At 41.3% G+C, this 17,119-nt stretch overlaps 1 protein-coding gene across 2 annotated transcripts in view; it reads right to left on the reverse strand.

Moving 5' to 3' along the window:
* The window catches only part of Ptprt (protein tyrosine phosphatase receptor type T), a 1,043,151-nt gene that overhangs the window by 221,980 nt on the left and 804,052 nt on the right, over window positions 1–17,119 (reverse strand). For both annotated transcript variants that reach the window (XM_026383218.2, XM_026383217.2), the window contains exon 12: window positions 2,260–2,533. In XM_026383218.2, coding sequence (XP_026239003.1) covers window positions 2,260–2,533 — 274 coding nt within the window. The remainder of the gene's footprint in view (window positions 1–2,259; window positions 2,534–17,119) is intronic.

Raw genomic sequence — 17,119 nt, forward strand, 5'->3', positions numbered from 1 at the left:
TGAGGAGCCAGCCAGAGATTTGCTACGGTAAGCATGGCTGCTCTCTACCTTCCTTTGACCTTTTCACCCAACTCTTTTCAGTAAAACATAATAATAAAAGACAGTGATTTGAAGCAATGTGTGATTTCTCCTTGCCAGAAAATACAACACTGAGTGCCCAGATCCGACTGTTCTTCCTCTTTCTGTTCCCATGAGGCCAACTGCAGACCCCAGACACTCTGCATAAGCATTCATTCAATTCCCTTCTGGCCTGCTTGTCATTACTGGGAATCCTAGTTCCAAAATGAGAGTATGCATGACCTGGGATAGGAGATGTCAGTCATTAAATGGCCTGGCTCCTCTTGGAAGCAGGAATAGAAACAACTTCTAAGACAAGGCAATTTCAGAGTGGATCACTTCTTCTTTTTTTTTTTTTCTCATTGAAAAATCCTGTGTCTTAAAAAGGGGGTCTACGCTATGATGACTGGGAAACAAAGCCTCCAATCAATGTCCTGTGTCACCCCTGTTCTGCTCAGGGCCAACCATGCTTGGGTTGGGGAAATTCCTTCTAGGAGACAATTGTGTTGGGTTCTGCAGACTTGATCTATTGCTTGGTTTCATGATTATCTTGGTGGGAATGTGGAAGAGGATCCATGGGGCTCTTCCCAGCTTGGAAAACCTAACCCTATCTCTTGATTTGTGCCGAGGGCTGTGCAGAGAGCTGTGCTGAAATGAGGGCACAGAGCTCTAAGAAGAAGATGGGCCCCCAGATGCTCCTTCCCATCTTTGTGTCTGCCTACTCAATACATCAGAGTGCTTCATGCAGAGGGAGGACCAGATGGACAGGTGGAAGGCAGTCTGGCAGCTTCTCTTTGTAGTTTTATATTCTCTGTGAGGAGTGTTGCTTGGACCAGTAATAAATGCAAAACTGAAATACCAAAGTGGAATTTAAATGAGCATGTAGACATTCTAAATGTTAATTAGCTCCTCAGTCCAGGTTTTGTCCCAGGCGATGACTGCCACTGACAGACTCAACTCTACCTTGGCCACCCGGAGCACGGACAGATCGTTCACCATACACTTCACCTAATCTCCCTTTGGTCTTGATCTTTCTTTCTTGGTGAATGTCTGCCTTCTCCACCTATACTACATAACATGGCACATGCCAGGCTTCCTTCCATTTCTATAAGCTCCTGGAAGGCACATAATAACCACAGTGTGAACCACAGGGCTTGTTTATTGAATGAATTCTGGAAATCTATCATGTGTTCATAAAAGGATCCCAGATGACAAATACCAGCTCATGGTACAAGAAGGACCAAATATATTGTGCTTGCAGAAAAAAAAAAAAAAAAACAGATAGGTGTGCTTTTAGAGAAGGCAGATGGTAGAAAGGATCTGCAGTGAAAGAAACAGCAATTAAGAAGGGGACCACATTATTTCTATAGACCCCTAAGAGTGTAGACCAAGAGCAATATGTGGGTGCCATAATCAAAGAGATATTTAAGGATGTATATGACAAAGCTTTCTTGGAGCCATAGTCCTTAACACCACCCCAAAGATCAACAAAGTAAAGTATCTATACTTTCAGGTACTCAAAAATAAGCACTAATACCAGTTAACTGTCACGCTGTAATAGTGACTGAAGCTCTATCAAGTGTGTGTGTGTGTGTGTGTGTGTGTGCGTGCGCTCAATAATTTTTAGGATCCTTTCTAATCCTGTAGTTATTTTTATGACTAGACCACTACTTGATCAAAGAAATATTTGACATCAAAACAGTTACCTTGTTACTGGGAGAAAAACTATTTTCAAATGAGACTAATGGTAATGTCAAGGGAATAGTATTCACAGGTGAACTAAAACATGCAAGTGCATCCATACCAAGGTAGCTTGCTAGTTATTACTACTATAGATAAGGAAGTTCAGGCTCAGGAAGACCATGTGATTTGCTCAAGTGCAGCACCTTCTCCATACTCTAATAGAGGAGGCTGCAAATGATTTCCATAAAGAGCAGCAGAATAAATGTTTTAGGCTTTCTGGGGTGCACAGTCTCTGTTGCACTTGCTCAACCTTACTATCAAACATCGGCATAGCCATTGAGAAAATGCAAAGGAACAGGCTCAGCTGTATTTAAAAACAACTTTATCGAAAATCCCCCAAAGCATAGGTCTGGATTTGACCCCCAGTTTGTCAACCTCTACTCAGCTTTGCTGAACCTCTCATGGGAGAATGGGAAACCCAAACAAGGCAAGAAATGGCCTCTTTGTGGCCAGACTTACTCCATTTGCTTTGCTGAGTGCCTGGAAGTAGATGCTGTAGCTTTTCAGTGGGGAGAGAGGAGGGTTCCAGTAGCCATTGTATGTCTTGTTGTCACCCACTGTAAACGGCTGAGTGACAGGCAGGTTGGCAGGCTTCAGTTCAGCAGCAAAGTAGTGCAGAGAATCCAGGCTGGAGGCATTCCTGTAGCTCACAGGGACCGAGAAGCACTCGATGATGTCAGCCGCCCTCCGGGACTTCTGAAGTCGCTCCTCCTTGACCACCAGCTGATAAACGCTGGATGGGAAAGAGGAGAGACAGATGAGCAACCTCTGGAGGGATAAGCTCCTTTGTTCTCAAGGAATTGGCACAACTTCTTCCATAGGGAAACACTGCTGTCACTTCAGCTATCCCCCCTTCCCCAGCTGTAGGTCTTCAAACCTAGAGCTCTGTAGAGATCTGTTTCCATTCAGAGGTCCCAACTCAGCTCTGATTGACAATGTCCAAAATGCCACTCAGCCCCAACACCTACAAACCTGGTGTATCTCCTCCTTCATTTCTTTCTTGACTAAGGGGTCGCACCATCTCTCAGGTAGCCAGAATCTGAATTTAGGGATCATCCTTAGTTCCTACCATCTTAGTTCTCACTCTCCTCCTCTACTCAACAAGCCCGATGGTCGTGACCTTGGCAGCGTTCCCCCCCCCCCCCCCCCGCTGCCCATCTTTTACCCTTGGACTGCTAATGCCTAGGTTAGGCACTTCCCTACCTTTTGCCTCGACTCAACTGGTCTCTTTGCCTCTAATTGATTTGGTCAATTAATCAGTCCACCCATTGATCTTCCTAATCATATAGCACTGTCCCTCTTCAAGTACTTGGTGTCTATCTTGTATATTCTAAACTCCTCATCTTGGCATTTGAAGCCCTGTGTACCTGGCTTCCCATCTTCCTTTGAGAACATCTTCTCAAGAGACCCTCCCCACTCATTCCAGCAGCTCCAGATCCTCGCTATTTCACAAACATCTTTTGGACCTCAGCCCACACCATCACCAGCTTGTACTTCTTTTACAGTCCTCTCCATCTCCACTTTCCCTCAAGCTAAGCTTTTCCTCCTCCTCCTCCTCCTCTATGAAGCCCGTCCAGATCTGCCCACTCTGGACGGGTTATTCCCTCTGCTTCAACTCAATTAATCACTCTCTGGTCGGTTCTGCAACAACATGAGGTGGAACGACTGTCTTGCTGGCTAGACTGTGTCCTTAAAGAAAGAGGGAGTGCAGCTGCATTATCTCTGAGTCACTCTCCCCACAGACACACTGCTCAACAGGATGCCTGACACCAAGCAAGTGATCAATGAATGCTTGTTGAAATGAATCAAATTGGATTGAATTAAAACTGAAAGCAAGCATGAAACCAAACCTGACTGGACGCAGAAACTTCAATCAAGGTAAACAGTGACTCCCTGGAGCTCCTGTCTAGTGATCTCATATCATTCCCTTCAACTTAGAAGGATATAAGAAGTGCTAGCATGTGCATAGAGATGGCTGAGCCCTTATTAAATATCAGCTCTATGCCAAATGTACAGTTTGTGAATTGGACAACATCTTCTCATTTCTTTGAATGCCAAGTGTGTGCTTCTCTCAAATAAATGCTCATCTTTGAGAAGACCTTTATTGCACAGGTCTCTGGGAATAATGACTGAAGACAGAGGCTCAATTTCCCAAAGTGCCTCCCAAAGGAGACAACGGGAATTAATGAGGTGGTTGCAGAAGTGGCCCCAAACCACTCATTTAAAGATGGCTTAGTGAACTAGCATATGGTTTATTTAAAGAATGTGGTGCGGGGCTCCTATTCTTTGATCAGATTATCCATCCAAAGACATTTGGTTAAGAGGCACAATTTTGGTTAATACAGAAGCACAGGACTGTTTCATTAAGGGGAGAGGAAAAAAAAAAAGACTACAGAGAGGCTCCTCCCAAGAACATGTAACATCCTCCATCTGGCCAGTATTCCCTGAATGTCCTTGAGCCTGGGAAAGGTCAGCCATGCAAATGGGAAAGGGATAGGCATGTAAGAGTATGACACACTTGGATGAGTGCAGAATACAGGTGGAGGTGAACAGTTCAGTGAGCATGCGCATTGCCCTACATGTATCTGGCCTGGAGTGCAGGAGTGAATGTGGCCAGTATCCAGGGGAGTGCATGTGGCACCTGAGTGTGAATATGTCCAAATGGGGATCTGCAGCACGTGGGTGTCTAATTCTAAGTGAGAGTAATGTCCCTACAAATGCGATTGTGTTGAGTATGTGGGCTTCTAAGTGTGAATGACATCTGACCGGGTATGTGTCTGACATCTTTTATGCTCATAAAGCCAGCTAAAGCCCCCAAGTGCTTAAATTAAATTACTTCCACCTTAGCTCTGGGGTTCTCCTCACACAAAGTCATCATGCTTAACTGCACAGCTAAGCTCAAAGCAGACACTGGAAAGCAGCACAAGGACCAAAGACCCAAACCTAGCCATCACCAGATGGGACCAGAAGGGTGCTTATCACAGGATTCACAGATCTGCACTGCTTTTATGTAACAATAGTCTCAAATAAAACTTGGAATCTGCTAGAGTGCTAATAGTAGCTTGACTAATTGAGGGTCCATACACATGGGGCTCTGACCTTCAAGGAAAAGGGCAAGAGTCAATAAGAAGCAATACAGCAACTTCATGAAGCAGCCAGTCTCTTGGGTTCTCTGCTGGGGCTAGCAACAGACTCTAAAATTACTCTGCACTAATTTGGGGGCATGCAACTCATCAAACCCTCATATCCTCCTGACCGGGTCAGAAGGAACCAAGAACCTCATCCCCAACATCAACGGCTGAAAAGAGATGTGGGCCTCTGCTTTCTCCCCACACTCAAGTCTATTTCCATCCACCACTTTGGCGGATCATCAGGTTGCCTTGATTTCTCATCCAGGCCTCACATCCTACCTTGAATTCTTAAATCGTCTTTGTCTTCCTCACTGAGACCTTTGGAGATTCCCAGAAGTTGGATTCCCCCTTCTAGAATCACTTTCTATTACCCCTGGCTCGCCAGTGCTGGGATGGACCAAGAAGAGCTCAAGGCTGAGCTCCTGTGTTACCTACGACTGACGTGAGATCCTGCAGTTGTGGACAGTCAAGGTAGGTCCTCGCTGGGTTCTAAACACTCGAATACTCTCAAGGCCCAGGTGGAAGGTGTAGCGTCTCTGCAGGGATCAGCCTGTCACCTCATGACATGCCCCTGTCACCAACCTGATGACTGAAGCTCCACTTGTCAATTCAACCAAACCCAAAAGAGATGAGGATGCTAAGCCTGAGAGGTCAAGTGACTCATGCACGTCAAACGGCAGCAAAGCAGAAGGGTGGACTTCCCCTCCACAGCACAAGGTCCTTTCTTTCCTACCTTCTGTCTATTCCCATAAACCAACACAATGTGTGGAGGGCCACCCGAGCAGTGTTTTTTCTTTTACTTGGTGGCCTATAGGGCTTAGCTCTATCTCAAGTGGCCTCACAGGAAACTACAAAAAATAAAAATAAAAGAGAACACGGGTGGTGGTGGTTTAACTGTGTCGCCAACATATGGTTCATATTACGGATGGGATGCTCATGTCAGCGCCTGCTCAGCAGTTCCAACAAGGCCACTGCATCTGCAGCTTGTCCATTCAGAGGCAAATCTGCAACCACAGCCGGAAAGACAGAAGCCATTTTTCTCAGATCAATCTGTCTGCCAGTAGATCCAGCCCCTCTCCAAGACCAGGGAAGTGTGACTGAATAGGGGGAGGGAAGACACAACTTCCTCTCCCTGAAGGATACGCATTAAGAAGCGGCAGGGGAAAGGAACAAGAAACTCGGGATGATTTTTGTTTCCTATGTTAACTTGGTTCTCATCATTCTCTTGAAAATATATATTATATATGAGCATGCTCCTTTCAGCTTTCTGGTAGTGATAAAATTGTACCTAAATAAGAATAATGGCCCCAAAGTCATACCTCCAGCTCCAGAGAAGTGGCTGCAATAAACTATTCAGGGTCATTTGTAAAAACAAGGGGTATTTCTGAATAGGAATATTCTGAGAGCATGGGAGAAGAATAACTTAAAAGGTTCAGCTCACAACCCATAGTATTTACTCAGACATCTTTCCCCTCCTTTGTCACCTCTATTTCTCCCAAAGAGAAGATGGACATTTACGACCATTCTCTCGGCATGACTTACCCTGAGGGTCTGTTCTTTCAGGGCTCTGAAAGCTACACTGTGTCCCCAACCCCATCTCAGTCACTTTAAAATGGCAGCTGAGGGGTCAAAAAGAGTTTGTATTTTTAGCATCATTGTCTCCTGCCATCAGAGACAAGAACACCCACCTTGGTCCCGGATCCCAAGAGTCCCCACACCCAGAGACTGCTGCCTCCGACACCATTCAAAGTAGAATCTAATGACTCCCCCAGAGGCTCTGGAAAACCCTGCTTCAGGACCATCTTCCTCCCTCTGATTCCTAAGCGAATGGTTTACCTGGTGAACCCTGCTAGTATTTTAGATGGTAACTCATGCTTCTCAGACCAGAATCCACAGAGGGGGCACCAGGGACCCTGCTTCCTTCATTGACAATTCCTGTGACCTCCTTTCTCTATCAAGGGAAGGTGCCCCCTACCAGGTGTGGCATCCATTCAGAATGTTGAATCCAGGTGAGAGATGAAGTGTAGCCTTCAGTTCCCAGGGGAAGATTGCCCAGCTCTAGGAATGTGCAGATTTTGGTCCATGTTCTCCCAGAAAGATTTAAGATGGAGGGTTCAGGAGTCACTGGAGATTCTGATTCAGCTGGAGCACAGCCAAGGAATCAGCGTGAGGATGATGAGAATGTCTTAGTTCAGATTCTTCCAGAAACAAACCCTGGAGTCAAAGATTCGCTGCAAATGATGTATTCAGGAAATACTTCCAGAAAAAAAACAGTAAGGAAGTGAGGGGAGAGGAGGGCAAAAGGGAGCAAGCCAAGCAGGCGTGTGATATCAGTGAATCTGACCCTTAGGGAGCTCTGCAATGTAAATTGTCTTATTTCAAATGTTTGAACCCCCAGTATCAGTTATTGGTTATGGGTTGCCCCCAGAGAGGGGTAAATTCTGTGGGGACAGACAAGGCCTCTGGGATGGCCTAATGGCAGCCCTCCAAGGCAGGTCACCCTAAGGACCACCTGTAGCAAAGGACACAGCAGCAGGAGGATGGGCACCCTGCAGGAAAGGGGAGGTTCAGGTGACAGGATCTGTGTGGATGCCCACAGTGTCCCCTGATGAGTACTGTTGAAAATAACCATTGGGACTTGTGTATGATCCGAGACATACTTTGACAAAGCATTTTTCAGCCTCTGTTTCCAGCCCTGTGCTGCTGAGGCCACACGGTAACCCCTCGTCAATCCTGTGGCTTTTCCACCACTGATTCTTGGAGTGAAGGCAGACAACAGCTGACTGGATCTTAAGGGGTTGCTCAAGCTCCGTAGTTCTCAATGGCTGCACATTGCAATCATCACCCCAAACCAACTGAATTAGAATCTCCGGTGACTCCTGAACCCTCCCATTTAAGAAACGAATAGGTTTTATTTTACAATAACATGCAAGTACAAAGCCACAAACTTAGGCAATTCTGGTACTTAGACTTCCTTTATACCCAACAGGAGCATCCCCTTCCAGCATTCTGGCTCCCTTAAAAAAATCACTTATTTGGGTCACACCAAGTTCACACAGCATTAATTCATAATTATCAGTCATCGTCTATCACATCTTGAGTTATTATGTGCCACATCTCCTGATTTATTTCTCCCATAGCTTTTATCACAATTGAAACATCTTACTTGATTGTTTACTAGCTTACTGCCTGTCCCCAAATAGACCGTGAACTCCACGAGGTCTGAGACCTTTCTATCTAGCTCATTGCTTTTAATACCATGATACACACAGAAAACGCATTCGCCAAGAATTTATTAAAGAAATACATTTACAAAATTTCACAAAATGAATTTAAGTGCTCACTCACATCAGTTCTTACCACATGCCTTAACATCTCTCTAGAAACCCTTCTATCTACCCACGATACCTTTTCTTTCTTCTCTGTCCTGAGAACTCTTCATCCAATTAAGTACCCAGATCAAATGTCAGCCTTTCTGAGGAGTCTCTCTTGACTTGCAAACCAGAGCTAGTTCCTCCTTCCTCTGCCCCCAGGGCTCTTTGTCCATATTTCTCTCAAGAATCTCACTGCTGTGTTCTGCAAGGATGGCCTCATCTGTCTGAAAATGTTTACTGAGCACTTGCTAGGCCCTGCTATTTTATCTGACCTTCACAACAATTCCGAGAAGCAGATATTGTCTCTATTTGATACAATAAGAGAACTGAAGCATAAAGAGGTTCAAAATTTTTCCCAGGGTCTCTGCTATTTGAGTGCTGGGGCTAAGATTTGAACCTAGTCAGTTTGATTCCTGAACCTTACATTTTAACCTTGGGCTTTTTACTGCTTTGTGTAAAAGGATTAAACCATCATCTTGATCTTATTCCAACAGGTGCTTTGCTTTTTATAAGAAAAATTCTTTATTTTGTCAAGGAAATACAACAATATCTTATAATATTTGGAAAGTAGAGAAACGGGAAAAATGGGTTTCCTTTATCTGCCTGTTATGACACAATCTCCAAAGGCTTGTTGGTGAATCTTTTCACATTCTTTTCTTCTGCAAGATTAACCTCTGATTTAATATTGAAAATCAATGGTGGAAAGCCTTTCTTTTATTGACATTCATCTTAGAGTCAGCTTGGTTAGTTTGCACACATAGTTAGCCACTCTTGTTTGTAGTTTCACTTTCCGAGGTTTCAGTAACTTGTGGTCAAACTGCAGTTCAAAAATATTAAATGGAAAATTCCAGAGATAAATAATTCATAAGTTTCAATTGCACAGCATTCTGAGTACCATGGTAAAATCTTGCACTGTCCTATTTGGTCCCACCTGGGACATGAATCATCCCTTTGCCCAGTATATCCACACTGTATAGACTACCCACCCTTAGACACACAACAGCTGTCAGAGTTATTAGATCAATTGTCATAGTAGCATTTTAATACCATGATACAAACAGAAAACGAATTCGCCAAGAATTTATTAAAGAAATACATTTACAAAAAAATAGTGCTTGTGCTCAGAAAGCTCTCATTTTTACTTAACAATGGCTCCAAAGCACAACACTAACGATGCTGGAAACTTGTTATGACAAAGAGAAGCCATGAAGTGCTTCCTTTAAGTGAAAAGATGAAAGTACAACAGGAAAGAGAGAGACTCAACTTTTATGATAGTACATTTTATAATTGTTGTATTTTATTATTAGCTATTGTTGTTAATCTTTTACCATGCCTAATTTATAAATTAATCTCTATCATAGATATGTATGAATAGGAAAAAATAGTCTAGATAGCATTGGTACCAATTGTGATTTCAGGCATCCACTGGGGGTCTCTGCTATTCCAGGAGACCCGATGATTTAGTAAACCTCTTAACAAATTTCATATTAGCACTACTGAGAATAGCCAAAAGAATAGAGTCATGCCTGGCATACACTAAGGATTACATTGTTCACTCACACCTCTTTTTCCAAAGGTTACTTGATTTAGTGATCTACAGGAACATGTAGGCCTGTTCTGTTTATGACTGTGACCGTGATCTATTGGGACTTGGCTAAAGCACTCCTCAGTGAGATTTGTTTAGCCTTGTTCTCTCACATGTAGTCACTGTACTGCACAAAGTTAATATGATTTCCCATGACAGTAGGAAGCCACCTTGTCTCTATATTTTTTTCAGATTACTCCGGTGCTCTGTGCTAACTAAGACAGTTATGGAGCAAGGTCTCATACAGTAACAACTGGCACCAGAATTGGCTCATACATAAGTTAGTAATGCCTTTAGCCATCAAAAAAAAATTGTTTAATCAATAGTAAGTAAAATCTGTTCAGAAAAGCAAAAACAGATGCAGCACATTTTAAGCAGATTTTTAATAAAGCTGATGAAAATATAGTATTATCACTTATAAACCTGGTTTCTAGTCCAAGATCTGCCAAGATCTGGACAGATCACTTAATCTTGCAAGACAATGCTGTTATCATCCCTCTTTATCCATCTTCCTGATTCTCTGTGAACAACTTCTATCTTTTGTGTGCTTTGCTACTAAAGGAGGCACCATGAACTTCATCAGAGGGTTATCTTATAATAACTAGAGGTCCTTTTGCTGGTAAATAGGACTTCAGAATTTAAATCCTGGTCTTCTCTAACCCATGCCCATATCTGACCCCAGGCCAGCATTGGCCAGTGCTGACTTTGGGCAGAAATCCTGCTCCTCTGCCTCAAGAGAGACAGGTTAAAGGTGTAATGCACTCTGTAGACCTCCTTACAAGAAAACACTTCTGTCTGGCTTCTTTAGCTTCTCTTTCCTGCCTCCCTCTGTCCCTTGCTGATTTCTTCCAGGAGTGTCCCCTTAATAACTCACTTGTGTTCAAATTCAAAGGAGTACAGTTTTGGAAAAATCTAACCTAAAATAACCTCTATATGCCTCAATGTCCTTGTAGTTAAAATTAGGGAGTGGACCTTCTTGAATGGTGAAATGAGAAGTTTAACCTACTGTCTCCCCCAAGGAGCATTGATTAAATTGGACAGTTTGTCAGCAACAACCCTATCAGGAGTGGTTGGAGAAAAAATGATAGCTTTATGCATCTACGTGAGAAAAGAAGAAAAATCTCAAATCAGAAACTAGGTTTCCACATTAAGAAAGCAGAAAAATAAGAGCACACAAAAATAGAAAATTTCAAAAGGCCAATAACAAGTAAAATAGTTTAATTCATAATTTAAAATCCTATACACACACACGTATACTCCCCAGCCCATACGGCTTCACTGGCGAAGCTCATCTCATATTTAAAGAATAGTTACAATCTTTCACAAATTTATCCAGAAAATCGAAGAGGAGTGAATACATCCTAATTCATTTTATGAGGTCATATATCAAAACCGGAGAAATATATTAAAATAAAAGAAAATGGCAGCATTGTCATTGTCATAGTTCATTCATGAAATGGCCCCCAACTGAATCTAGTAACATATTAAGAAGATTAAATATCATAAATGAGGTTTATCTCAGGGTTATAGGTTGTTTTAACACTCTAGAATTAATAAATGCAATATTAGAATAAACTAACAGGACAAAGGACGGAAATCCATAATCACCTCAACAGATGCAGAAAAATATTTGAGAAAATGCAGTACATATTTATGATAAGAGGTATTTTAGAAAGGAAAACAGGGATGGAAAGTGATTTTCTTACTCTGTTAAAAAAAATATTTAACAAACAGTTACAACCAACATGATTCACATGATTCTTAAGTAAAAAGACAATGATCTACCTCTAAAATCAGAATTAAGACAAGGATATCTGATTAACAGTAAGACTTTTGTTTGCTGATGATGTGATCTTTTATATAGACAATCCTAAGAATTTTCTATGTACACACACAGAAAAATGATTTAAACTCAGAAATTATTTGAACAAAATCACAGATAAAACAACAATATGTAAAAATAATTATATTTTTATCAGTGGAGAAGAGCAGTATAGAAATAAAATTAAGCAAACAAGTCCATTCACAGTAACATCAAAAAGAATAACTAGAAATGAATTTTAAAAAAGAAATGAAATAATCAAACTCTAAAAAGTAAGAAAATGAAGAAGATAAAAATAAACAAAAATAGCTGGGCATGGTAGTATCACATGCCTATAATCCCAGCAACTTGGGAGGCTGAGGCAGGAGGCTAGCAAGTTCAAAGCCGGCCTCAGTAATTTAGTGAGGCCCTAAGGAACTTTGTGAGACCTTGTCTCAAAATAAAAAATAAAAATGGCTAGAAATGTGACTTAGTGGTAAAGCACCCCTGGGCTCAATTCTCAGTACCAAAAAAATCAACCCTAAAGACAGTCCATAGATTAGAATAGTCAATATTGTTAAGATGACAATTCTATCTAAATTTATCTACAGATTTAGTTCAATCTCCATCAGAATTTAGGAGATTGAAAAAATGAATAAGCTGGTCCTAAAATGTCTATGAAAATGTAAGCATTCATGATAAACAAAACAATTAAAAATAAAGATAATTTTGTAGGACCTATATTTTCTGGTTTCTTTAATTATGAAAATCGATAGTTTTTGCTGGCAAAGGATAGACATATGAATAAATGAAAACTAATTGAAATTCATGAAATAAACTCTTATATTTATGATGGATTAATTGCTGTCAAGGTACCAAAATGATTCAATAGTAACTTGATAGTCTTTTCAACAAATGGTGCTGGGTCAATTAAATATCCCCATGTGGAAATCTAAGTTTAAATTTAAAGCATATACAAGAACACACCATGTATGATACACATGCAAGAGCTAATACTATAAAACTTCTAGTAGAACATCTTCAGGACCCGGGTGTGGAAAAAAGTAATTAGATACAAACCCCAAAATATGATATATTAATAGGAAAAAAAGATAAACTAATAAAATTAAATTTTTTTTTCAAATTTGTCTTTCAAAAATACTATTAAGCAAATTAATATGTAAGCCATGTGCTGAGAGAAAATATTGTAAATCATATGCAAGATAAGACGTGTTCGACACAGATAATGACCCATTGCAATTCAATGATAAGAAGGCTGGTAATCCAATTTAAAAATGGCAAAATATTTGACTAGACTTTCCATCAAAGATGAAATTCAAATGGCTAATAAGCTAATGAAAAGATGGTCAACATCATTAATCATTTTTGGAAATGTAAATTGAAATAATGAGAAGCCCCGCACACACATCCATTAGAACGGCTATCAGTCAAAAGGGACAACAGAAAGAGTCAACAAGAACCAAAACCCTGAAACATTGCTGCTGAGAAGGTGACCTGGTACAGTCACTGTGGAAAACAGTCCTACAGGTCCTTAGAAAGTGAACTTCAAACCACCATCCAGCTATTCCACTCCGAGGTATCAACCCAAGAGAAGTGAAGACATATCAACAAGAAAAAGCACACGGCTATTCCTAGTAGCACTGAATTATTCAGAAGAGCCAAAATATGAAAAACTTCTCAACATCTATCAACTAGTGAATGGCTAAACAATATGTGGTACAGCACATCTAGACAGTGGAATATTACTCAGCAATGAAAGAAACTCCTGCTCCGTTCCCCATGGAGGAAGCTCAAAAACACGCAAAATAAGCAAAGCCAGGTCTGCACATATTGTTTGATTCGATGCATATGAAATGCTGAGAAAAGGCAGTTTCATGGGGACAAATCAGATTAATGATTGCCTGGGACTGTCAATGGAGATAGGAATCAACGGCACGTGGGCGTGAGGCTTTATAGTGTGATAGAAATGTTCTAAAATGGCATCAAGGTGATGGTTGTGCAACTCTGTAACCGCGCTGAAAATCATTGAATTGTACACTTTAAAAGGGTGAATTTTATGGCATATAAGTTATACCTCAATAAAGCTGTTAAGGAGATGAGAGAAATGGAGTGAATAATCTCGAATGTTCTTTCTTCCTTCAAAAGTATGCTGGAGCCTTTTGTTACGCACAAATTTTAATACCAAAATGCTATGATAAAGGATTGGTATTATCAGACAAGATGGACTAAGAAACAAGTGTGGGTTTTGCAATCCCCAACAGAATCTAACTTTGCAATTCATTCCCCACATTAAAGGTCACTCAGAACTATGGAGCTGAAATTTACAACCATATGTCTTAGTTAGCCAACCTTTATCCCAAGTCTCTGGGAGTGCTGGATTTTATTCACTATTTGCCTAGTTCAAAATAGCTCCCAGAGGTCACTATGAAATTGGGGGTGGGTGGGGTGGGGTATGTGCATTTGTGCATATATTTACTTGGTTTCTCACTAGCTGTGTGACCTATTGCCCCAATCTGTCTGTATTTTATGCATTTATTCATTAGATATTTATTGAGTGATTATAGTATATCCAGTGCAGGCTGGAGTGCCACCTGGCTTCTTGGTACTGGGAACATTGAACCAACATAAGGCGACAGATATTAACTCTTCTTCACAACCCAATGAAGTGTCAGCAGGAGAGGAGCTTGGCTGGGGAAGCATTCTCAGGAGAAGGGAGCCCCCAGTGCAGTATGAGGACTAAATGAGATAATGTCTATAATGTGCTTTCTAGAAAGTGCTCTATACCATTTGACAGAGAGAGAGTCACAAAGGCTGGGTGCATTATTGCAGTACCTCTGAATGAGACGATAAGGAGTCGTCTCATGTTTCATTTGGACCCTTCTCCTGTGATCGAATTGCACCTGATAAATTTAATAAAAAGTGGATTTTGTGTAGGAATTTAGAGGAAGAACAATATGTCCTGAATTGGAGGGTAACTTGGCTTCTCAGCACTGGGAGCTTAGAACCAAGGCCAGGGAGACAGACGTTAACTACACCACAATCCAGGGACGTGAGGGCAGAGAGCAGAACTCTCCAGGGAAGGACTCTGAGGACAGTGGAACCTACCTGGAGTCCAGGAACTAAATGACAGTTCCCCTGAAAATTCAAGGGAGTTTCCCTTATTTTCAGATGATGGCTCGAGCTTCCTAGCCTCTCGTCCTATGCTAGCTTTTATTGAGTGTTTATTCTGGTTAAGATAGTATTTAATGAAAATGCAGACGGCTGGTTGTTCACTCTCTTTTTCCCTAATACGACATCTAGTCCCTAAGCAAGTCCTGTGGCTCCAACTTCAATAGATCCGGAATCTGACCACTGCTCACACTGCCTGCAGCTACTACCCTGGACCAAGTACCCATCATGTCTTGACTGGGTTATTGCAATAGCTTTCTGCCTTTCCCCCCACTTCTGCCTCCAACTACTTACTCTCAAAACTGACCAAGGTGACTATCTAAAAACATGGCTCAGGTCATCACGCTGCTCTGTCCAACCCCCGTCTATGTCACCTACCTTCCTTAGAGCCAAGGCAGTATTCCAGCAGTGTGTCTGAGACTTACTCTTACGAACCCTTTAAACTCACCTTTAAAATCTTCTGTGGTTACTAGCTGTAAAATCTGTGCTAACAGCCTCTGCTGTTCCTTGTACCCTTTAGACACTCTTGTTTCTTTGTACTTTTTCCCCCTGGTTCCTACAATCCTCTTCCTCTGTACATATACGATCCTTGGAAGACTGGATTTTTTTTCTGCCAGTAAAGTCTTATTTGATGACGATGTTTAAACTAGCAACTCAAACCCACAGCTAGCCTATGTTATGGTTTAGATATGAGGTGTACCCCAAAAGCTCACGTGTAAGACAATGCAAGAACAGTCAGAGAAGAAAGGACCATGAGAGTTATAACCTAATCAGTGGATTAATCCACAAATATGGATTAACTAAGTGGTAACTATAGGCGGGGACAGTGTGGCTGGAAGAGGTAGGTCACTGGGGTATGCCTTTGGGGTTTATGTTTTTGTCCCTGGTGAGCAGAGCTCTCTCTCTTGGCATCCTAGTTGCCATGTCCTGGGATGCTTTCCCCTATCGCACCTTCTGCCATGATACTGTGCCTTAGGGGACCAGTGCTATGGAGTCCGCCATTGATGGACAGAGACCTCTGAAACCCTGAGTCCCAAATAAACTTTTCCTCTTCTATGTTGTTCTTGTCAGTTCTTTTAGTCCCAATGATGACAAAGCTGCCTAAAATACTCTATTACAAGTCCCTGCTTAATTTTTCTCCATATCATCTATCATCATCTAGAAGCCCTAAGAAGTTAAGTCCCTTTAAGAAAACACTATGAGCCCAGCACAGGTCAACCTTCCTTGGGAAACAGGTCCTGGATAAATATGGGGCCAATAGATGACCTTTGGGCAGATGACCTTGATTTGATGACCTTTCCCCAAAATGCTGAAGTACAAAGCAAGGTGGAGATTCTTTTCCGGGCTCCACAACCTCTCTCTGCATGATATGCTGAGCAAGTCAGTTCAGTTGTATCTAAAATGGGGTAATTCTGACCAATGCAATAAGACAAAAAACAGAAGAGATACACATCTTAGAAAGAAAAGCAATTCATCATCATTTGTAGATAATATGACTGTGACCTAATATATTAAAGAGAATCGACTGAAAGACTTCTGAAATTAATGAAAGAATCCAGTAAAGTGGTTTGATCTAAGATAGAGATAAATAAACTGTACACCATGAGAAACAAGCTAGAGGATATGAAATGGAAAAATCCTTTCAGAACAGAGTCCTTTAAAAATAGCTAAGGATAACACAAATAAGAAATGTATGAAACTGAAAGTAGAAGGTTAAAAAAAAAAAAAAAAAAAAAAAAAACCTCTACTGAGTGATATAAAAGAGCATCCGAGCCCTAGCCCAGGGCTTGACAGAGTGGTGTTACATGATTGTGCTAAACCAAAGATGCATAAATACACAGAAATACTGAAGCTGGGTGGAAGCATCAAAAAGTGTAAAGATGTCAATTCTTGTCTCGTTGACATATTGTTTTCTTTGGAAAAAAACAAATCGTATACAATACGGGCTGGTTAGGTGGCATTTGGGAGGCTTAAATGATGTAGGTGATCTTAATTTGGCAATTGTTTGCTTCTTTAAAAAAAGGAAATCTATTAAGAATTTTTCTAAAAAAGGAATGAAGGTTAAAAAAATACTACTGGATGTTAAAGCATATCATGAAACTCTAATAATTAAACCATGGTATTGAATATGGGTTAAACAAAAGTGTCCTAGAGGAATGTGAGTAGGGGAAAGGGAGAGAGAAGGGAGGGGACAGAGGGGTGGGGAGAGAAATGTTCTGTATAGAAATGCAAACAACCA

The sequence above is a fragment of the Urocitellus parryii genome, chromosome 6, assembly GCF_045843805.1.
Source record: "Urocitellus parryii isolate mUroPar1 chromosome 6, mUroPar1.hap1, whole genome shotgun sequence".
NCBI lineage: Eukaryota > Metazoa > Chordata > Mammalia > Rodentia > Sciuridae > Urocitellus > Urocitellus parryii.